General features: G+C 40.9%; 1 protein-coding gene across 1 annotated transcript in view; it reads right to left on the bottom strand.

Moving 5' to 3' along the window:
* The window catches only part of LOC122935350 (collagen alpha-1(XIX) chain-like), a 479,650-nt gene that overhangs the window by 403,024 nt on the left and 52,789 nt on the right, over nt 1-23,837 (bottom strand). The window contains exon 2 of the mRNA XM_044291115.1: nt 23,451-23,566. Within this exon, the coding sequence (XP_044147050.1) occupies nt 23,451-23,529 (79 nt within the window). The 5' untranslated portion in view covers nt 23,530-23,566. The remainder of the gene's footprint in view (nt 1-23,450; nt 23,567-23,837) is intronic.

Raw genomic sequence — 23,837 nt, 5'->3', positions numbered from 1 at the left:
AATCCATTTTGTCAACCTTTTTTTCCAAATAAGGATACTGTATGGTTAAAATACCTGTCTGTATGTAATGTACGTAATAGCCGCTATTGTTGGAGAAAATTAGGAAAAGTATATGTCACTGTGATGTTCATATTATTCCTTTCAATCAGTACCAATACAGAAGGCAGCGGGCTATAAGCCAGTGTTTATACCAGTAATAGATATTAGAACATTTTATGGGAATTGGTCATCTATTATCATCTCAATAGCTTTTTTAACTGCTTCTACCCCGGGCCAGTTTTCGCTCTTCTGCCCAGGCCATTTTTTGCACTTTATGTGGTAATAAGCTTTGGAACACTTACTTATCCAAGCCATTCGGAGATTGTTTTCTCGTGACACATTGTACTTCATGATAGTGATAAATTTGAGTCAATATATTTCACCTTTATCAGTGAAAAAATCCCAAATTTACCAAAGATTTTAAAAAATTAAAAAAAATTTAAATTTACTTTTTTCTACTTTTATAATAGATAGTGATACCTCATAAATTTGTTATTACTTGACATTTCCCATATTTTTACTTCATGCTTGGATCATTTTGAAAATTACATTTTTTTTGGGGGGGTGTTAGAAGGCTTAAAAGTTTGGAAGCAAATCTTGAAATTTTTCAGAAAATTTCCAAAACCAACTTTTTAAAGACCAGTTATGGTCTGAAGTCACTTTGTGAGGCTTACATAATAGACAAATGACCCCATTTTAAAAACTAAGCCCCTCAAGGTATTAAAAAAACAGATTTTAAAAACTTTGTTAACCCTTTAGGTGTTCCACAAGAATTAATGGAAAATGGATATAAAATTTGGGCAGATTTTACATTTTAATCCATTTTTTTCCAGTAGCAAAGCAAGGGTTAACAGCCAAACAAAACACTATATTTATTACCCTGATTCTGCGGTTTACAGAAACACCCCACATGTGGTCGTAAACTGCTGTATGGCCACACGGCAGGGTGCAGTAGGAAAGGAACACCATATGGTTTTCGGAAGGCAGATTTAGCTAAACTGGTTTTCAGATGCCATGTCCCATTTGAAGCCACCCTGATGCACCCCTTGTAATGACCGGCAACACGCACAGGGAGGAAAACAGGGAAAGCCCTGCCCAAGGGAGAGGGAAAGGTGGTGACCCCTAACTCACCTTGCAGCTGGCACCTGCCTGCCCTGACGTCCCTAGACGGGTTCCTCACCCGTGCGGCGATCACGTGCCTAAACCCTGGCTTTCCCTGAAATGAGCCCTAGATAATGAACGGGCCGGTGGGATCGCTAGTCCTCACCACTGCACTAAGAGGGAAACACCAGGGAGTGGACAGACAAACACAGACAAACACAAACACCCAGGTGGACGGCAACAATCGTCCATAAAGGTCCAACAGGGATCCGGAGGGTAGCGTTCTAAGGCAACACTCAGAGAACGCAGCAACACAGCTCCAGTGGGTCAGAATAGATGTCCAGGCAGGAAGCTCTATATCTGGCAACCAGAGAAGTGTGAGAGGGGAATATAAGGAGGATTGGGAGTGCTGGACAAGGAACAGCTGAGAGAAGGAGCTACGGATCCCTGAGTGAGCCAAAAGGGTTTGTAAAGCAAACCCAGAAAGCTACAATAAGGAAACTTCCCTATCTGACATAGAGCGTGCAGCCAACCGCTGCGACCTCCTGACCCCGGGTACAACGGAGTCAGGCGTGGCTCTTGACACCCTCATGACAGTACCCCCCTCTCTACGAGGGGCCTCCGGACACTCAGGACCAGGTCTCTCAGGATGAGAGGCATGAAAAATCCGGACTAGCCTGTCGGCGTTTACCTCAGACGCAGGAACCCACATTCTTTCCTCGGGACCGTAACCTCTCCAGTGCACCAGATATTGGAGAGAGCGGCGGACCCGACGAGAATTAACAATTTTGGATATCTGAAATTCCAAACTACCATCCACGACAACAGGAGGGGGTGGCAGCGGTGACGGTTCTAGAGGTGGAACATATTTTTTGAGTAACGACTTATGAAAGACATTATGGATTTTAAAAGTCTGAGGTAACTCCAGGCGAAAAGCCACGGGGTTGATGATGGCTACAATCTTGTAAGGACCAATAAACCTAGGACCCAGTTTCCAAGAGGGAACCTTCAACTTGATATTCCTAGTAGACAACCACACATAGTCATTCACTCCTAGGTCCGGACCTGGCGACCGTCTCTTATCAGCCATGCATTTGTATTTACCTCCCATATTTTTCAAGTTAGCTTGCACCTTCTGCCATACTGATGAAAGAGATGACGAAAACCGTTCCTCTTCGGGAACCCCAGAAGACCCCCCCTCTTTGAAAGTACAGAATTGGGGATGAAAACCATATGCACCAAGAAAAGGTGACTTGCCAGTGGATTCCTGACGGCGATTATTTATGGCAAACTCAGCTAACGGTAAATATGACGACCACAACTCTTGGTTTTCAGACACAAAACATCTTAGATATGTCTCCAGGTTTTGGTTGGTACGCTCAGTCTGTCCATTCGACTGAGGATGGAAAGCTGAGGAAAAGGACAAGTGAACCCCCAAACGGGAACAAAAAGCTTTCCAAAATTTAGAAATAAACTGGGTTCCCCGATCCGAAACAACATCGGAGGGGACCCCGTGAAGCTTCACGATCTCACTGACGAATACCTGAGCAAGAGTTTTAGCATTAGGTAGTGCGGGTAACGCAATAAAGTGTGCCATTTTGCTAAACCTGTCCACTACTACCAAAATCACTGTTTTACCCGCAGACAAAGGTAAGTCAGTGATAAAATCCATAGACAGATGTGTCCATGGTCTATTGGGAATGACGAGTGGTAATAGAGACCCTGCAGGACGTGTATGTGAAACTTTTGCGCGCGCACAGGTAGAACAAGAGGACACAAAATCCATTACATCCTGACGCAACCTTGGCCACCAAAAACGACGAGACAATAGCTCTAAGGTTGCTTTACTACCCGGGTGCCCAGCAAGTGCTGAATTATGATGTTCCTTTAATAATTCGAGACGTAGGTTCAACGGTACAAACAATTTCTCTGAGGGGCAAGAGACCGGGGCGTCCCCCTGGGCCTCTAACACCTTCCCCTCCAAAGCAGAGTGTACCGCAGAGACAACCACTCCTCTTTGTAGAATGGGCACCGGATCACTCACATTACCCCCTCCAGGGAAACAACGAGATAGTGCATCAGCCTTGGTATTCTTTACCCCAGGACGATAGGTAATCACAAAGTTAAACCTGGTAAAAAATAGCGACCACCTAGCCTGTCTAGGGGTGAGACGCTTAGCTGATTCGAGGTACAGCAGATTTTTGTGGTCCGTAAACACAGTGACGGGGTGGACTGCCCCCTCTAAAAAGTGACGCCACTCCTCAAACGCAAGTTTAATAGCTAACAGTTCCCTATTGCCAATATCATAGTTCTGTTCTGCTGCAGATAGTTTTTTAGAAAAGAAAGCACAACGACGCCATTTGCCAGGAGACGGACCCTGAGACAGTACAGCCCCCACTCCCACCTCTGACGCATCGACTTCAACAATAAAAGGCTGAGAGACATCAGGTTGGACTAGTACAGGTGCTGAGGTAAACCTCTCTTTTAGAGAGGAAAAAGCAACTTTAGCGGCGTCAGACCATTTAGAAAAATCAGTCCCCTTCCTAGTCATGTCAGTAAGGGGTTTTACGATCACCGAATAATTTTTAATGAATTTCCTATAGAAATTAGCGAAGCCCAAGAACCGTTGTAGTGCTTTGAGGTTCTCAGGAAGATCCCAATCCAAAATTGCCTGGACCTTCCTAGGATCCATACGGAAACCTGACGCAGATAAATAATAACCTAGGAATTGTATCTCCTGAACGGCAAAAACACATTTTTCAATCTTAGCATATAATTCATTCGTCCGTAGGACCTGTAGTACTTGTCTGACATGCTCCTCATGTGTTTTCAGATCAGACGAATAAATTAAGATATCATCTAGGTATATTACCACAAACCTGCCGATTAGATGACTAAAAATGTCATTAACGAAATGTTGAAAGACGGCAGGCGCATTTGTCAGGCCGAAAGGCATAACTAGATTTTCATAATGCCCCTCAGGGGTGTTAAAAGCTGTTTTCCACTCATCCCCCTCTTTAATACGAATCAGATTGTAGGCCCCCCTAAGATCGAGTTTGGAGAACCACCTAGCACCCGCAATCTGGTTAAACAGGTCAGGAATGAGAGGAAGAGGGTATGGGTCTCGGATGGTTATCCGATTTAATTCACGAAAATCTAGGCAAGGACGCAGGCCCCCATCTTTCTTTTTAACAAAGAAAAACCCTGCAGCCACGGGTGAAGAAGAGGGTCTGATGTGTCCCTTAGCCAAACTCTCGGAGATATAATCTTTCATGGCTTGTCTCTCTGGACCCGAAAGATTATATAACCTGGTCTTGGGTAATTTTGCGCCGGGAATGAGGTTAACCGGGCAATCATAAGGACGATGAGGTGGTAACTTCTGACAACCCTTTTCAGAAAAAACGTCCTCAAAGTCCGAAACAAATGTAGGTAGGGTAGTTATGGAGGCGACTAAGCAATTGCTATTTAAGCAATTTTCTCTGCACGGCTCACTCCACTCCAATATCTCCCTGGCCTGCCAATCCACCACTGGATTGTGCGCTACCAACCAGGGAAGGCCCAGCACCACCGGAGTGGGAAGCCCCTCCAGAACATAACATGAAAGCATCTCGTTATGGTGGTCCCCTACCCGAAGGTGTAAATTATGAACGATGTGGGTGAGGTTTCTCTGAGACAGAGGAGCAGAATCTATAGCAAATATGGGAATAGGTCTCTGTAACGTACAGAGAGACAAACCCATAGTGCGGGCAAAATGGGCATCTATCAAATTAACCCCTGCTCCACTGTCTAGAAAGAAAGAAACAGTCTCTGTCTTATCACCAAAAACAATAACCGCTGGCAACACAAATTGCGATGTACGTATGGAGGAAACGTATACCCCCCGGCTGACATCCTCCACACAGCCTGGGGTTAGTAGTTTTCTGACGGTTTTTTTGTTTCTGAGGAAAGAAGGACAGACGTTAATGAAATGACCCCTCTCCCCACAAAAAAAACAACCCCCACGCCTACGGCGAACCTCAGGAGGACGGACCTGACGAGTAGTTCCTCCTAGCTGCATAGGCTCGTCTAAGTCCGTACAGACTAACTGCTGCTTGGGAGGGGTTACCAATGGCTCCGGTTTTTTCAACCTGTCCCTAAGGCGTCTATCTATACGGATAGAAAGGGACATAACTGCATCAAGGGAAAAGGGGGTCTCATACAATGCAAGCGCATCCTTAACCCTTTCGGATAACCCAGAGCAGAACTGACTCCTGAGAGCCGGGTCGTTCCATTGGGTATCCGTAGCCCACCTACGGAAGTCAGAGCAATACTCCTCTACCGGCCGCTCTCCTTGTAGGAGTCTCCGTAATTTTGATTCAGCCAGTGCTACTCGGTCAGGGTCGTCATATATGAGACCCAAGGCCCCGAAAAACTCATCCACTGACCGAAGAGCCTGGGAATCAGTAGGTAAAGAGAACGCCCAGGACTGCGGGTCCCCCTGCAGCAGGGAAATAACAACACCCACCCGCTGATCTTCATTACAAGAGGAGTAAGGGCGCAGTTTAAAGTATAGTTTACAGGCCTCACGGAACGTCAAAAACTTGTCCTTTCCCCCAGAAAATCTGTCAGGGAGAGGGACCTTGGGTTCCGCAACAACCTGGTTACCAGTAGCAACCGCTGGGCTTGCGGTCTGTTGTAATTGCTGCTGTTGCTGGAGGACCGACGCCTTCAATCCTGCCACCTCCAAAGACAGGCCATGAAATTGTTCGGACAGAGCAGCAATTTGATCCATACTGGATTCTAAGTAGGTAAAAAATTATTATTTTTTTATTTTTTTTATTTTTTTACCTACACAAAAATAAGGGCCAGATATAATGTAATGACCGGCAACACGCACAGGGAGGAAAACAGGGAAAGCCCTGCCCAAGGGAGAGGGAAAGGTGGTGACCCCTAACTCACCTTGCAGCTGGCACCTGCCTGCCCTGACGTCCCTAGACGGGTTCCTCACCCGTGCGGCGATCACGTGCCTAAACCCTGGCTTTCCCTGAAATGAGCCCTAGATAATGAACGGGCCGGTGGGATCGCTAGTCCTCACCACTGCACTAAGAGGGAAACACCAGGGAGAGGACAGACAAACACAGACAAACACAAACACCCAGGTGGACGGCAACAATCGTCCATAAAGGTCCAACAGGGATCCGGAGGGTAGCGTTCTAAGGCAACACTCAGAGAACGCAGCAACACAGCTCCAGTGGGTCAGAATAGATGTCCAGGCAGGAAGCTCTATATCTGGCAACCAGAGAAGTGTGAGAGGGGAATATAAGGAGGATTGGGAGTGCTGGACAAGGAACAGCTGAGAGAAGGAGCTACGGATCCCTGAGTGAGCCAAAAGGGTTTGTAAAGCAAACCCAGAAAGCTACAATAAGGAAACTTCCCTATCTGACATAGAGCGTGCAGCCAACCGCTGCGACCTCCTGACCCCGGGTACAACGGAGTCAGGCGTGGCTCTTGACACCCTCATGACACCCCTACAGTAGAAACTCAAAAAAGTGACCACATTTTGGAAACTATGGGATAAGGTGCCAGTTTTGTTGGTACTATTTTTGCAGTACATATAACTTTTAATTGCTTTATATTAAGTTTTTGGGGAGGCAAGGTAAGAAAAAATAAGGATGTTTTGGCACCATTTTTATTTTTAACATCATTCATCTGACAGGTTAGCTCATGCGCTATTTTTATAGAGCAGGTTGTTGCTGATGCAATGATATCAAATATGTCTACTTTCTATGATGTTTGTTTCAGTTTTACATAATAAATGCATTTTTAAAAACAAAAATTTGTTTTTTGTATCTCTATTTTCTGAACGCCCTATTTTTTTTTCTGCTGATAGTCTTGTGCAGGGGCTCGTGTTTTGCAGGAAGAGTTGACGTTTTTATTGGTACCATTTTTGGGTACATATGATTTTTTTGATCATTCATTATTACACTTTATGGTGCAAGGTGACCAAAAAATTGGTTGTTTTGGCACAGTTTTTATTTATTTAATTTTACAGCATCTACCTGAGGTATTAGGTTATGTGACTTTTTTATAGAGCAGATCGTTGTGGGGGCGTGGCAATACCTAATATGTCTACTTTTCTTATTTATATAAGTTTTACACAATAATAGCATTTTTGAAACCGAAATAATAATATTTTAGTGAATCCATAGTCTAACAGCCATAGCTTTTGTATTTTTTGACCAATTGTCCTAGGTAAGGTCTAATTTTTTTGCGGGATGAGATGAGGTGACGGTTTGATTGGTACTATTTTGGGGGGTATATGCCTTTTTGAATGCTTGGTGCCGAAAATGTTTGTTTTTTTTACAGTTTTTTATTTTTATTTTGTTACAGTGTTCATCTGAGGGGTTAGGACATGTGATATTTGTATAGAGCTGGTTGTTACGGACGTGGCGATACCTAATATGTATACTTTTTTAAATTTACTTCACTTTAAAGGGACACTGACAGGCAAAATCTGCATATTTAGTTATATATCTGACATTACAGGTCTTAAACAGTCTATTAAAAGCATCTAAGTATCCCCCCTGTCCACCTTATAAATACCGATAAATAAAGTTTTATAACCTGCCTATCTCGTCACTAATCTGCCCAAGGGGCGGCGTTTCATCTCAAAATGCGCCCAGCCAGCCGCTCCCAACGGCCGTTCTGAAGCCCCGCCCAGCTCATTAATATTCACTTCGCTGGGCGGTGGCTACAACTCTCCCCAGTCACGATCCTGCGCATGGGCAATTGAATCCTCCTGGCATCGTTACGTCTAATCTTCTGCGCTTGCGCCCGGCCGTGGCGACATCGCGCCTGCGTACAAACTCATGTAAAACCGATGTAACCACGGCCGGGCGCAAGCGCAGAAGATTAGACATAACGATGCCAGGAGGATTCAATTGCCCATGCGCAGGATCGTGACTGGGGAGAGTTGGAATGTAAAACTGTAAAAATTGAATAACTTTTCATGCACAACTGAATGGTTCAGAGTTGCCCTGAGGGTGACTAAATGTTCTAACAGTGTATCGTGTGATCAGACACCATGTCTCTACTGTTCGCACTCAACTAAAAAAAACTGATTGCCGATGTCACTGCATCAGAAGTTGTAGCCGCCACCCAGCGAAGTGAATATTAATGAGCTGGGCGGGGCTTCAGAACGGCAGTTGGGAGCAGCTGGCTGGGCGCATTTTGAGATGAAACGCCGCCCCTTGGGCAGATTGGTGACGAGACAGGCAGGTTATAAAACTTTATTTATCGGTATTTATAAGGTGGACAGGGGGGATACTTAGATGCTTTTAATAGACTGTATAAGACCTGTAATGTCAGATATTTAACTAAATATGCAGATTTTGCCTGTCAGTGTCCCTTTAATAGCAGTTTTGAAACAAAGAAAATGTTTTAGTAAGTTCTGTTTAGTATGTTCTGTTTAGTATGTTCTGAGAGCTATACTTTTTTTTATTTTTCGGGCAATTGTCTTAGGTAGGGGCTCATTTTTTGTGGGATGAGGTGACTGTTTTAATGATACCATTATGTGGGACATACGCCTTTTTTATCGCTTGGTGTTGCACTATTTGTGATGTAAGGTGACAAAAATGGCTTTTTTTCACACCGATAAACACCATAAAAAAATAAAAATAAAAACGGACAGGGTGGATCATGTGATATATTTATAGAGACGGTCATTACGGATGCGGCGATACCTAATATGTGTGTTGTTGCTTTTTATTATAAAATTTCATTCCTTTTATAAAAAACGCTTTTTTTTAACTTTTTTTTCTTTACTTTACTTTATTTCTGATGTTCACTTTTGGGGGTCTGATCCCCTCTGCAATGCATTACAATACATCTGTATTGCAATGCATTGCCTGTTTGAGTCTGGATATCCTCGGCACCCCTAGAAGGTAGGTCCCAATGCCGCATCGGGCTGCCTTCCGACACATCAAGTCCCTGCCACAGAAGCGCGGGAACTCGATGTGCTCCTTCACCCGACACAAACCCCTTCTATGTCGCGGTCAGCGCAGACCACAGCATAGAAGGGGTTAATCCTCCAGCATCGGCTTTTACAGTGATGCCGGCGGATACAGCAGGGGCCCGGCTACCAGGGACTGCCGGGACCCTGTAGTGATTGCGCGCACAGCGATCTGGTACCCGCCCGATCACCATGACACACTATTATGTCAAATTGTTGGAATGCAGTGGCTTCCATGACGTAATAGTACGTCATGTGTCGGTAAGGGGTTAAAAAAAAGGCTGTACCTAATATAGGTTGTAGAATGCACCACATAACCACTTATACTAGAGATATGTTCCATTTTGGTGTAAAATGTTTGGTGTAAATTTAAACCACCCATAAGGTGAACAAAGAGGGCCATTTACTAACCAGAATCAGGCCTATATTAGGCATATTTCTGGCACAGATTACAGAGCAAAGGTTGTTTGCGCAGCAATCTGTGACTTTTCCCATCTCCAGCTAGGATGCTGTCATATATTTAAAAGCGGTAGTGGATCCGCCAAAGTTATGTAGAGGCCGGCACCTGTACACAACTCCGGCAGATCCACCACCAGCTATAGGGGATATTAAGACCATCGTCTGAAATGCTCGTCTTAATAAATGACCCTTCCGGGATAGCAACTTGCCAATTATATTATACTACTTGCAGAATTTTAGTAAATTTAATGCATTTTCAACAGTTTGCAATACATTTTTCTTTAGTTGGTACATACACAACTACTACATGTACCAACTACTTATTGTATAGAAAGAATGCAGAAAGTTATTATAGAGCTTCCTGACCTAATCAAACCTTTTACCCTGTGACCTGGTGGTCACAGCAGCCTTAACACTCAAGTATCCTATATTGTCAGCCTATATGATCATGGAGAAAGAGACTTGGTCCTTACTCCAGTTGTGACATTCATATTTTACCAATGACTGCACATTATTCTTTCAGTTCTGATATATTTTGGGTGTCTTATGTCATTGGATAAAAAGTATTGTATGTACTGCAGTTTAAACTCTTGTAGCACCAAGAGTTGTAGGGATATTAGGCATAGGGATATTAGGGATGAAAGCCCAGGGCCAGCAACACTGCAGCAGGGTGTTTCTCCTAGCAACCAGGAGGATGCCCCCTGCAGGAAGGAAGGGAAAAGGAGTGCAGCAAAGGTTAGACAGATGCTGGTGGTAGGGGACTATTATTAGGGGGACAAATAGGGTCATCTGTCACCGAGACCATGAATGCCGAACAGTGTGTTGTCTTCTGGGTGCTCGGGTTTGGCATATTGCAGATCAAATTTGACAGATTGCTGGGTGGCGCTGGAGAAGACCCGGCGGTCATGGTACACATTGGCAACAATAACAATAACAAAGTCAGGAGGAGATGGAAGGTCTAGGAGAAAAGCTCAAGTCCAGGACCAGAAGTCTAGCTACCAAAATGGAGGAAGTGGAGGCTATGGTACTAGAGGCTATGGTACTAGAATAACACATAGATGTAGTTGGTGTGGCTGAGACATGGTTGAATTATTTGCATGACTGGGCTATACATATTGAGGGTTTTACACTATTTAGGAAAGACAGGGTCAATAGAAAAGATGGTGGCGTGTGCCTGTATATGAGGAGTGATCTTAAGACAAATGTGAAAAAGACAATTGTCGGTGAGAATAGTGAGTATGTGGAAACCTTATGGGTAGAAGATCAAAAGGATCTAAACACTGAAAAAATAATACTTGGTGTAATCTATAGACCCACTAACATCACAGAGGAAATGCAACTGTATAACCAAATAGAGCGGGTTGCACAGGCTGGCACAGTGGTCATAATGGGAGATTTTAAGTTCCCAGACATTGACTGGGGTCATGGTTCTGCCTCAACCGCAAAGGGGAGAAAATTCCTCAACTTGCTGCAGGACCACTTTATAGGCCAGTTTGTAGAAGCTCCCACTAGGGGCAATGATCTGTTGGATCTGGTAATTTCTAATGATGCAGAGCTTGTTGGAAATGTTACTGTTAGAGAAAAACTAAACCTCCCATGGCTTACAGCTACTGTAAAAAAGGGCAATAAAAGACATAAAAGGACATTTAAAAAATACAAATCTGAGGGGTCAGTTGTAGCGTTTGAAGATTACAAAGGCCCTAATAAAATCTGTAAAAAGGAGATAAAATTTGCAAAAATACAAAACGAACAGCAGGTGGCAAAAGAGAGCAAAACAAATCCCATTTATTTTTTTGAATATAGAAATGCTAGAAACCCAAGGTCTGAACAGGTAGGTTTCCCTAAATAATGGTAACGCAGGGTAGTCACTGAACATAAGGAAAAGGCAGAGTTAATAAATGTTTTTTTTAGCTCTGTATATACAAAAGAAGGGAAAGGAGCTGATATCTGTGATGCTGGGGCTGTTAGTACATCCAGTAATATGGTCAATTGGCTAACTGTAGATATGGTCCAAGATAAGTTAAATAAGGTAAATATGGATTACACCCCAGAGTGCTAAAAGAGCTCAGTTTAGTCATTGCTGTGCCCCTGTTTATAATTTTTAAAGATTCTCTAGACTGGTACAGTGCCAAGTGATTTGAACAAGGCAAATGTGGTGCTCATATTCAAAAAAGGATCTAGGTCCTTCACAGGTAATTATAGACCAGTTAGTTTAACTTCTGTTGTTGGAAAAATGTTTGAAGGACTCTTAAGGGACTATATACCGGAGTGTGTGACTGTAAATAATATTATAAATTATAACCACCATGGGTTTACCAAGGACAGAAGTTGTCAGACTAACCTGATTTGTTTTTAAGAGGAGGTGAGTAGTAACCTGGACAGAGAGGCAGCTGTGGATGTAGTGTTTCTGGATTTTGCAAAGGCTTTTGATACTGTCCCTCATAGACATTTAATAGGTAATGTAAGGTATATAGGCTTGGAAAGTAATTGTTTTTGGATTGAAAACTGGCTGAAGGACCATGTCCAGAGAGTTGTGGTAAATGATTCCTATTCAGATTGGTCCCGGGTTATAAGTGATGTACCCCAAGGTTCAGTTTAATTTATTAATGATATCGAGGATGGGATTAATAGCCCCATTTCTATTTCTGCAGATGACACTAAGCTATGTAGTACTGTACAGTCTATGAAAGATGTCCATAAACTACAAGCTGACTTGAACACTCTGAGTGATTGGGCATCAACTTGGCAAATGAGGTTCAATGTGGATAAATGTAAAGTTATGCATTTTGGTAGTAATAATCTCTGTGCATTATATTTCCTAGGTGATGTAACACTGGGAGAGTCACTTATAGAGAATGATTTGGGTGTCCTTGTAGATGGTAGATTAAATAACAGCATACAATGTCAATCAGCCGCTTTTAAGGCCACCAGGATATTGTCATTCATTAAACGAGGCATGACTCGTGGGGCAGGGATTTAATATTACCACTTTACAAAGCGTTGGTGCGGCCTCATCTGGAATATGCAGTTCAGTTCTGGGCACCAGTCCATAAAACGGATGCACTGCAGCTGGAAAAAGTACAGAGGAAAGCGACTAAACTGATAAGGGAAATGGAGGGTCTTAGTTATAAAGAAAGATTAAAATTATTGAATGTATTTAGTCTTAAGAAGAGGCGTCTAAGGGGGGACATGATTAACCTATACAAATATATAAATGGGCCATACAAAAAATACGGTGCAAAACTGTTCCATGTAAAATGCCCTCAAAAGACAAGGGGGCACTGCCTCCGACTGGAGAAGAAAAAGTTCAGTTTCCAGAAGCGTCAAAGCTTCTTTACTGTAAGAACTGTGAATCTGTGGAATAGACTTCCTCAGGACGTCACAGCTGATGATTAGATGATTTCTTAAAATTAAACAACATTAATGCTTATGAAAACGTGTAGAAATTTGAGTCTCACTTCCTTCTGGGATTCACGTCCCTAACTATCCCTTGGTTGAACTTGAGGAACTTATGTCTTTTTTCAACCGTATCAACTATGTAAATATGTAACCAGAATATAAAGGATTACAGGACTGAAGGAGTTAACCAAACCACAGACATAGGACAATTGTAGACAATTATAGAGGGCCCTAATATTTTTAGAATTTCTTCCCTCCTGTAAAACATTTGCTAACTTAACACACAAACAGCATTTGCCTCCTTAGCTGAAACACTTTGTGGTAGGTGTTTTGTCCAAAAAAAGACTGTGCAGCTCAAACTCTTTCCATAGGAGCGTGGAAGAATAGGGTAGATGGATGGTATCTTTAGATGCAGTCGATCACTGGATTTAAGGTTCCCTTCACATTCAGATCTCTCACCTCCAGTCAGATGTCTTCAACTGTATTCGGTTCTACAGTCTAGGCTGGATAGAGAACGCTGGTTTAGAGTGGGATCTGACTGGAGGTGAGAGATCTGAATGTGAAGGGAACCTTAAATCCAGTGATCGAGTGCATCTAAAGATACCATCCATCTACCCTATTCATCCACGCTCCTATGGAAAGAGTTTGAGCTGCGCAGTCTTTTTTGGGACAAAGGACTGAGTGTGAATTGAAACCTGTTTCACTAAAGACCTGCTGCGCTCCAAGGGACTTTGTGGTTTGGGACAAATTTTGTATATTTGTTTTAGGAACTTTTACTTTGTGGTAGGTGTACAAAGGTAGATGCCAAGATGGGAATAGAAGAGCATGTAAATGTTTTCCCAAATGTTGCAGCAATATTGAGTTCTATGAGTCACACTGTAAAAAAGTAAACACAGAAAAGACTTCCGTGTTGTGGGTCTATATTTAAGTGGTATTAGTTTCGCACACTATTCAGCAAACATGGTTTCCTGAAACTGTACTATATGTCTGACAGGTTTTAAGACAGTGTCAGTATCACAAATAAATTCAGTGTAACCATGCACTGGTACAATTCTGAGAGCCAGGGTAGACTATTTAAGGAGCAGATTGCCACATACAGCTTTCATATTATTATACATAGCATTCCCCTACATTATATAAAGAGGAAAAATTGTCTAAGGACAGTCTACAAAAAACACTTACAATCTCAATTTTATGTCTGTTCAGCCTCCACGGCCTCTTTCAAGAAGAGTATCTTGGGATACCCCAAGCATTCTGTGACATTCTCAATCACTGTAGTATGGATTTAGGAGGTTGGTGCAATAAATTGCATGGAGGAATTCATGGCCTCCTACATTACCTTGCATTGCCTAACATACATGTAACTGTCTTTTGAGAACTTCTGCATCAATTTCTCAGACAACCCATCACGGTCTGCTTCCAGGACATCCAAATCCTCTCACAAGTCACCCTTTTTTGTGCTGGGGGGAGGAGGGACAAAGGTCTTAATAATGACCATCCGCATCTTTTGCTGGCTTTACTTTTCCCAAATAATCCTTCAAAGTCTGTATGTCCTAGAAAAGTCAGCAAGATGCAGAGAGAGGAGGAGCTGGATGCTCCTGATGACATATCATCGATTATAGATGATGTGGAAAAAGAGGAAAAGTAGATGGCAGAACAAGTGCTCCCACCAATAGGGCAGGAGAGCGTTGGGGTTAGAGAAGTGGGTATGCCAGAGCTGAATAATATTCTGTGTTTACTGTCAAATAACCTGCAGGAGAATACAGGCAAGAACAGCAATGATATGCATATTGTCCTCTCACCTTACAAGCCAAACCCCATACCAGCGACAGCCCCTGTTTAAAAGTGCTACGTGACCATTAACAATGAAGAAGGACTATACAGTGTGGTCTTCATTATATAATGAAAGGCAGCTACAGGCTAATTGGCCATGCGGTTCTTCACTGCAGCATGGCCACAACCCATCCACAGCATGGTCACGCTATGTTGCAGTACCCTAAGGCAGAGTGGCCTAGGTATACTTGATTTATAGCGATTTATGACAAATTAATTCCTAATAAATCAAATTTGTAGGCTAACTTTGCCAAAGTTGCCAAATCAAATTTTAAAAAACTTTGTTCACATCTGCATATTATCTTATTCAACTATCAATATATTTGCTATATCTTATTTTTGATGAATAATGAAATACACAACACTTCTGCTCGTGCCTCACTTCTATATAAGATACTATTGAGATGAGCGAATTTCCTGAAACTTTTTACTGTTAAGATTCAATCTATTCAGCCATCAGATCTGATTCGGTCCGAATAAATTCAACTCAAAGTGCCACAAATGCCCTGAAAATCATGCATGACACTCTGGAGTCTGTATCCAACCGCCTTCAAGGTCTTTAACATCAGTATAACATTAGTTAATGAGTTGTTGGAATGAAAATAAACTGCTTGAAAGTAATGATTGATGTATGTAAGTAAGGATACGTTTATTGGGGAAAACTGTACAACTGAAAGAGGGCTCTTGTACCCTGCTGGGCCACCAATAGCCTGGATACAAGATGATATATGGTTGGGCATGGAGGCATACAGATTCCATTTGGAATTCTGCGACACATTTTCCCACAGATGTTGCAGCTAGGTATGTAGATCCTGCACAGCTAGTGTCCCAGCTGGTCACATCAACGCTCGATTAGTGATAAATCTGGTGACTAGGCAGGCCAGAAAGTGTTCTAATCTGGTGAAGACATTTCTGGGAAACCCTTGCTGTATGTGGGCGCACATTAACCTGCTGAAAATTGCCAGGAGGCCCTGTCATGAGAGGAAACTCATATGGATACAGGGTGTTCTAGACATATCACTGAGCTGTTAGTGTTCTTCATATCACTACCAGAGGTGATTGACTGTTGTATATAATGGCTCCCCACATCATCACACCATCAGTTGGTGCAGGGAGACTCTCCCCAGCCAAGGCAGGGTTGAAGCACTCACCACAAGGCCTCCATACTTGAACCTGACCATTGTGAGATCCCAAACAGAACCTGTATTTGTTATTAAAGACAATATGTCTCAAGTTTTTATCAGTCAAGGTTTCCTGTTCACAACACCACTGTAATCAAGGGCAACAGTGGCTGACTGTCAATGGCAGGACATTTAATGGACTCCGTGACACCAAATTTCTTTCTTCTAAGCACCTCAAAATAGTATAGCCAGAGACACAGGTGTGTAAAGAAGGTGTGACCTGTGTCTGGATGGTGAACAACAGAACTATGGGAGCTGCTTGTGCTTGTTAGTGGATCAAACAATCCTCTCTACTGGTGGCATGTCTGGGCTTCCCAGAGCCTGTTTGCAGTGTGTGCATGCCCTTATTTAATCACTGCTCCCAACAGCTGGGTCAGAATGGACTAGATGGTATGCAATTTGTCAAAACAACCATCCTGCTTCTCTCAGTCCAATGATGTGTCCCGTCTCAAAGTCTGTTAAATGTATTTGGTTTGTTGAAGAGGCATGTCTAGCAGTCCATGATCTCTCACTAAGAAGTACACTGACCAAAAGTAGACTCTGAGATACTTTTTATAGGCAGTGGGGAAGCACTTTTACGCCCTCTTATGGAAAAACCTAGTATCTATTCAGATCACACTTGTAATAGATAACATATCTACCTAACTGCATGTATATTTTTTTGCAAATGAATGTATATGGCTATGGGCAAATGGATGGTAGTTGGTGGTAACAAACAGCCTATGTAAAAACACACTGCACAGTTGGAATTGTATGATTTTTTTAATTAAATTTCAACAATTATGTTTGGAGGTATTTATATACACGCTATGGTTTTGGAGGAAGCTATAACTTCACTATGAAATAATCTCTCTGACACTAAACTATTCTGTGTTTTAAGATCTTTCCTCTCTCAAGCAAACTTGCTACCCCTCCAATATACAAACCCAGAAAAAATGGCATACCTGGGATTCTATATAGTGCCTCAGAGTCTAGGACATGTTTAATGACATCATAGGTATGGTCACTCATGATTGGATGAGGGTGACTGTAAGGTATTATCGGAAAACCCACCAGAACTCGGTCATTTAATCTTCCTTCTTCATCTGCTCATTTTCTCAGTATTCTGATACATAAAATAGAGGACACCATTTGGATTGATTTGTGCAGGACGAATCCCCCCAAAAAACTGATTTTATGGAAACCTATGTTTTTGGGAAATTCCGACAGAATTTGACTCATTTAAAATTGATTTGTTCATCTCTAGGTATTATTTATTGGTTGAGTTTATAACATGTTATGTTTATTACTTATTTGTAAAGTCAGCTCTATATTGTTTCAACTAATATATTCAACCTAGTGACCATAGTTGTAAAAAAATTCATCCATGTTGCTATCTCACTCACCCAACCAACAAACCGTCTTTTTTACTTGACCACTTTTGCTTTATATATCAGATGAGCCAAACTGTTCCATTCCACTTCTTATGTACCAATAAATAAAGCTTTTGATCAATTTTAGAGTTACTAGGAGTATCCGATCCACTTATATCTATGAGATAAAGCAGCAGGGGAGAGATTAAATTGCTACATCATGAACTGCATACCTGCTGGTTTAGGTCCTCAGAGGATCAACACATACAATTGAAATTGAATAAAGATTGCCTCAGTTACACAGGTAAAGGAAAGGAAGGCATTACTTAAGCATGGAAGTCACTATTCTGATCAAATCAAGAATAATTAGGAGGTCCAAACCAGGTGAGGTCTGCAAGATGTAGTAAGGAGCAAGGGCATGCATCCCAGCATTTACATATACAAATATATGCAAATTCATTCAAGACTGAAATCATATTTATGATGATCATGCTAATGGAAATGCCCATTAGATATTGTACTTGTAACACTTAAATGATTCTCAAAGGGATTTTTTTACTCATGACAACTCATTTTTATACTAAATCTGACATGGCAATCAGATGATCACTGGGGGTCCAACATTTGAAGACACCACTAATTAGCTGTTATCACCAAGAAAAGCGCTAGCTGGATGTACAGTTTACTGCCTATGTAGTATATGCATTGGCTGAATCTACCAGAGTATATGGATTGGCTGAATCTACCAGTTAAACTGTCATGATTGTATGTCATTTCATTGTTACTTTAACATATCTTCCAATTTTCTACAAAAACACACCTAGTTGGTAAATAAATACCTAACACCCTGCACGTAGAACTAACAATATGGAGTTTCAAAAACATATTAACATAGTTGGCACTGATGAAAATGACTTCAAGAAAGTTATTCTCCTTACCTAGAACAACTAATATACTGTAAACCAGTGATAAGCAAGACAAGCAGGACGAAAGAGTACCATGGGGAAGGAGGTTAATAAAGAATGTATGATTTCAGGGTCTCTCTGGAAACATATTGTGAGATGAGAAATAAAAATGCAGTAAAAACAGCAAAATTGCAATAATTATTTACAGGGACAACATGTATTATGAAGGTGACCTTATTCAGGCTGAAACACCAAGGATTTGCAGATCTATAAAAAATTTGAAGAAAAAAAAAGTATATGGCTTCGATATACCATTACTCTGTCCTTCATGTAAAATACATTACACCTTAGAAAGCCCATTTTAATAAAAGCAAAGCCTCATGTCCTTCTAAGCACAGTACACATCAAAGAAAGCCTCATATATACTATTTTTAATGGCATTTTTACACTACTACAATTAATGTTTTGATCACTAGCTCCCACACAAGGCCAGGTAATCCTAAAGGAGCTCAGTTATGATCCTTGCAACATATGTCTAATTTTACCCAGATGAAAGGTTTCATTTTAAATACGATATTTCCTTAGAAGAATAGGAAACAGGGAGTCATTTTATGACATACAGGTGAGTCAGCAACTGAACGGATAAGACTGTGTTTATATATCACATAGAAGTACAAATCTCTTGATTTTGCCTGAGTTTTTGGCTAAAAACAATAGTTCCAAAATATTTTTTAAAGAATAATGGAGAACAATTAAAAATGAATGTTCATTAATAATCATTTCTTCTTTTTTATTTATTTCACTCACTTATTACCATATTCTACAGAAACTATCATCACTTGTTGTCCTGAATGGAACAATCTGACCTCCCTATCAGTATGTCTTTGAAGGAGTTTGGGAGAAAACCCAACCTACAAAAACACAGGGAAAACATACAAACTCTATGCAGAAGTTGGCTTTGGTCAGATATGAACCTAGGATCCCAGCGCTACAAATCACCAATGGTAGCCACTGAGCCACCATGCTGCCCCTGCCATGCTGCTTCTGCTTTTGCAGGTTAATTGAGATTTGGAAGAAGACAATGAAACCAAGTATCTCTTTGAACAGCCCTTCATGAAGAAAATATGCATAACCAACCCATATCTGCATTTCTAGTCTATATCATGGACATGATGTACATTGACGTATATGCTCAAACTCCTAACCATCTTCTCTTCTTCAAAAAGCTGATATTAAAAGTCTATTACAGCACACAAGTTAAGTATCTATAGAAATCATAGCTATAATAGTGACTAAGCCATCTTGTATTAGTACATTCTAAAGATTTAAAAGTTACTTTCCATAAAATTCTTTAGGTTTCAGTGTAGAAGCTTGCAGTGGAGGATGGCTCCAGTGGTAATTCTTATTTGCAGATCAGTCTACAGTTGAAGCAATAAGAAGTAAAATGAAGAGTCTCAATAGAGTTGTCATTTAAAGTGGTTCTGCAGGAGTTTCATATTGATGACTCATCCTCAGGATAGCCCAACAATATCTTATTGCCGCGGGTCAAACACCTGGCACAGCCAACGATCACCTGTTTGAAGAGAAGATGGCGCTCTATGCGAGTGCTGCTTCCTCTTCAAGCAATTCCAAGTACTTGTAATTAAACTGTGTTTCTAAGATCATGGGTGCCACCTCCTCTTCAAATAGCTGATCGGAAGGGGTGATGGGTGTCAGCCCCTACCGATATTGATTAACCTATCCTGAGGATAGATCATGAATAAAATACCCCTGCACAACCCCTTTAGGCATGGTAACTTCTCAGCAAGGACTCAAGAGATGTTTCTGCCTTATTAAGAAGTTACTTTGCTTAAAAGACAGACCCTATTATCTTGACCCCTTATTTAAACTTACAAAATATGAAGTATACAATCTATAAATCAAACACTGCACTATAAGCTTCATTTTACTGTCACATAAGTACTGATACCAGGGACATAACCAGAATAGACAATACCCTGTTGTAACAGCATTTGACAGGCTTTCTGGGAATTGCTAATAGTGACAGCTATTAAAAAAAGACCAGAAAGGTTATACAATATTTATTTATGGTATAATGGGTAAAACATAGAAGGCAGCTACTGTAAAACAGGCAAACGTCATAAATGGGAGAAGCACAGGACAATCAGGCTTATAAATAGGAAAAGCATAGAACTGCAGACAAGCCCACTTTTTTTAGCATAACACCATGAGATATCATGGTGCACTAAAGAAATTCAGGTCCATGAGATATGCCTATATAAAAATGGCATTTATTTTCTGCCGCTGCAAATTTCAAATTGAACACTAAGGCTAGGTTCCCACCTGAGCGTTTTACAGCGCGTTCCTAAGCGCTGTAAAACGTTCAACAGGCAAAAACCAATGTTTCCCTATGGGCATGGTTCTCATCTGAGCGTTTTACAGCGCGTACGAACGCGCTGTAAAACTCCTTACGTCCCAAGAAGTAGAGGAGCTTCTTTGGGGCGTATTGTCGCACGTAACACCTCTGTTTTTCATTGTACGCCTCTGTGGTCAATAGCAAGAACGAGAATACAACGCGCATTTCAAAAATACTAAAAAGGTCCCAAAATACGCCTAAAAAACCCCGATAAAAACGCCTGTAAACAGCGCTTATCAAATACGCTCAGGTGTGAACCCAGCCTTAGAAATTAACATTGAAATAACCCATCAATTCCAAAGGATACAAACAGGTGTTTTTTTTGTTTCACCTCTCAAAAATTCATGCACAATGAACACTCCAAAACAGTATAAATAAAATCGAAAGATCACCCTACAAAAAATGATATAACAAATATTTGAAAAGTTATGGTGGGGGGGGGGGGGGGCAGAATATGGTGGTGCAAAGAAAAAAAAATTATAACGTTTTTATGTATTAAAACATAGGAATAACTATATAATTGGGGCATCGCAATCGGACTCATCCAGAGAATGAATATAACAAGTCAGTTTAACTGCATAGAGAACGTCGTAAAAATGAAACCTATAAAACTTTGGCAGAATCGTGGTTTATTTAACCAATTTCCCCCCTATTTCCAGCTGTCTAATACATAATTTTCCATTTTAAACGGTACCAATAGAAAGTACAATTTGTCCCACAATAAACAAGCCTCCATTCGGCTATGTGAAAAATAAAAGCAAAAACTGAAAATTCATGCATCAAGAAGGGGTTTAAGTACAGTGCTTTTAGCTTTTCTCGGAGTGCCCCAAGAAAGAATCTATGCCATATAATACCTTAAACGCCAGAAAAGTCCTGTTTCAAAGAAGTTCAAGTAGAGCACGCTCTACTTTGCTAAATGGTTGAAAAGGCTCATATAGGAAAGTGGGGCAATGACATATGCTTCTTATCCCAAGATCAATATTTGCACCTATTAAATCAGCTTTTACATGGCTATATGTTTAATTTGCAGAGCTACTACAGTACATTCAAAAACTAATAGAATGTCTTGTATTGCAATCTATTTGAAAAATATACATAAAAATATTACTATGTTTCTTTTACTCATAAAATAATCGTTGTATCATTTCCGTTTAGCTATTTTCCACCATTCGTAAACCTTATAATTCCTTTTATAGTAAATACTAATATTTTGCTTTATATCTTCAGTGCCCTAACAGACAATATCGCTAAACCACTAGACAGTGATTTTCCTCCCTGCAGTCTTTTCCCTGTTTATTGCACCATAGCTCTACAGCAGCCTTAACAGCAGCTGCTTGGCACAGTTCATTCATATTCAGCTTGTTATCCACAGACATCCTCAATGTTAATCCATCATGGCACACTGGCTTATTAGTCACATAAAAAGAGAAAAATGCTTAATGCGGGCATGAATCCTCTGGTATAGGAGACAAGCAGAATAGATGGTCATTTTGACATTTTAGAACACATTCCAATATAATATTGTTATTCAATTTATTTTAACATCGGAGCTGCTTGAGATATGTCTACAACAGTGTGCTGTAGGATGTGTTTATTTTCAAAAGATAGGGAAAAAATGACTCTGTAGTAGTAAAACGTAGCAGAAAAAAATCCCAGCACAATCCCAATTTTTACAGCTGGTTATCTATAGTGGATAAATCTAGCTAAGTGCAATTTACAGGGTCTAACGCTGGGTTCACACCTGAGCGTTCGCAATGGAGCGCTCTGTATGTGCGATTGTACCGGCGTTTGCAATCGCGCATACAGAGACAAGCGAACGCCCATTGTCGCACGTTCCCGAAAGTCTATGTACGGGAACGCGCGACAAGACACCCCAAAGAAGCTCATGTACTTCTTGGGGTGTCGGGCGTTTTACAGCGCGATCGTACGCGCTGTAAAACGCCCAGGTGAGAACCATTCCCATAGGGAAGCATTGGTTTCTCCTTGTTGAGCGTTTTACGGCGCGTAGGAACGCACTGTAAAACGCTCAGGTGTGAACCCAGCCTAAATTTGCAAAATAGACTATAGGTTCTATATTCATACATACCTGTAAATATTCCTGACATACTCAATATTAAAGGCCCTTTAATAGACTAGCTTTTTGACTTTTTTTTTTAATGTTTGCCCATCACATCCGCATCATGCATGCATAAAACATGCAGTTTTTAGGACCAATTTTTAAAACCGCTGTATTTTTGTCTGTCATTGTTTCCCCCATTGACTTCAATAAGGCAAATACCATGGCATTGAAAAAAGAACGTTTTTACTTGCAAAAGAGTGAAACAATTGTTATGGTTTGTACCAATGGGGTAGGATCACAGCTATCTACTTGGTTACTAAAGACATAGAAAAGCCCCTGAAATGGGGCATGCACCCTTGCAAGAAACGGTCTTAAATCCATGGGAAAATCTCCACTGAGGTATTGTCTAGGATTCTATTACATTTTCCAGCAAGTTTAGCTCAGCAAACAGCAATATTCCTGCTAACAAAATTATAGAAACCTTGACGGAACCCCATTGGACCCAATTATAAGTCAATGGTGTCATCGGTTACCATTTGAATCTGTCATGTAATGGATCCCTTGACACTAGTGTGAACACAATTTTAAATATGTTCCATCTTACTAATCTATTACAACTGATAGGACTCTAGAATTATAGCAAAATATATTGGAAACTACCCATCGCCATAAATAATGAAACACACTAAAAGGCATAATAATTCAGCATTGAGTACCTGTTTTATTGGTGACTGCCATTGAGGATAAACTGGGCAACAAAGCAATGCAAATGATCCAGAATAAAATAGGCTTCATTTTTAAAATAAATCATGTGAGTCAGCATCCAAATAATCTGTGTGAAAAAAAAGTAACAGGTCAACATTGAATTTGTAACAGAACTTCATAATTAATATCAATTCTTTTTTGAACAATGATCGTAATGAAACAGATCAAAAAGTACATTTGGAAATGACTATGGGAAATACAATTCTCATAATTGCTATACAATTTAGCAAAATAGCAAATAACAAATAGTTGAATATACCGTAAACGATAATTCATAAAAATGTCAATTCTAAAGTAAAAAGAAAATGTGAATTACTGGATAGTTGCATAATAGCTAT

This window comes from Bufo gargarizans, chromosome 4, assembly GCF_014858855.1.
Source record: "Bufo gargarizans isolate SCDJY-AF-19 chromosome 4, ASM1485885v1, whole genome shotgun sequence".
Lineage (NCBI taxonomy): Eukaryota > Metazoa > Chordata > Amphibia > Anura > Bufonidae > Bufo > Bufo gargarizans.
The sequence above is the reverse complement of the archived record's forward strand: the minus strand, read 5'-3'. Positions and strand labels throughout refer to the sequence as shown.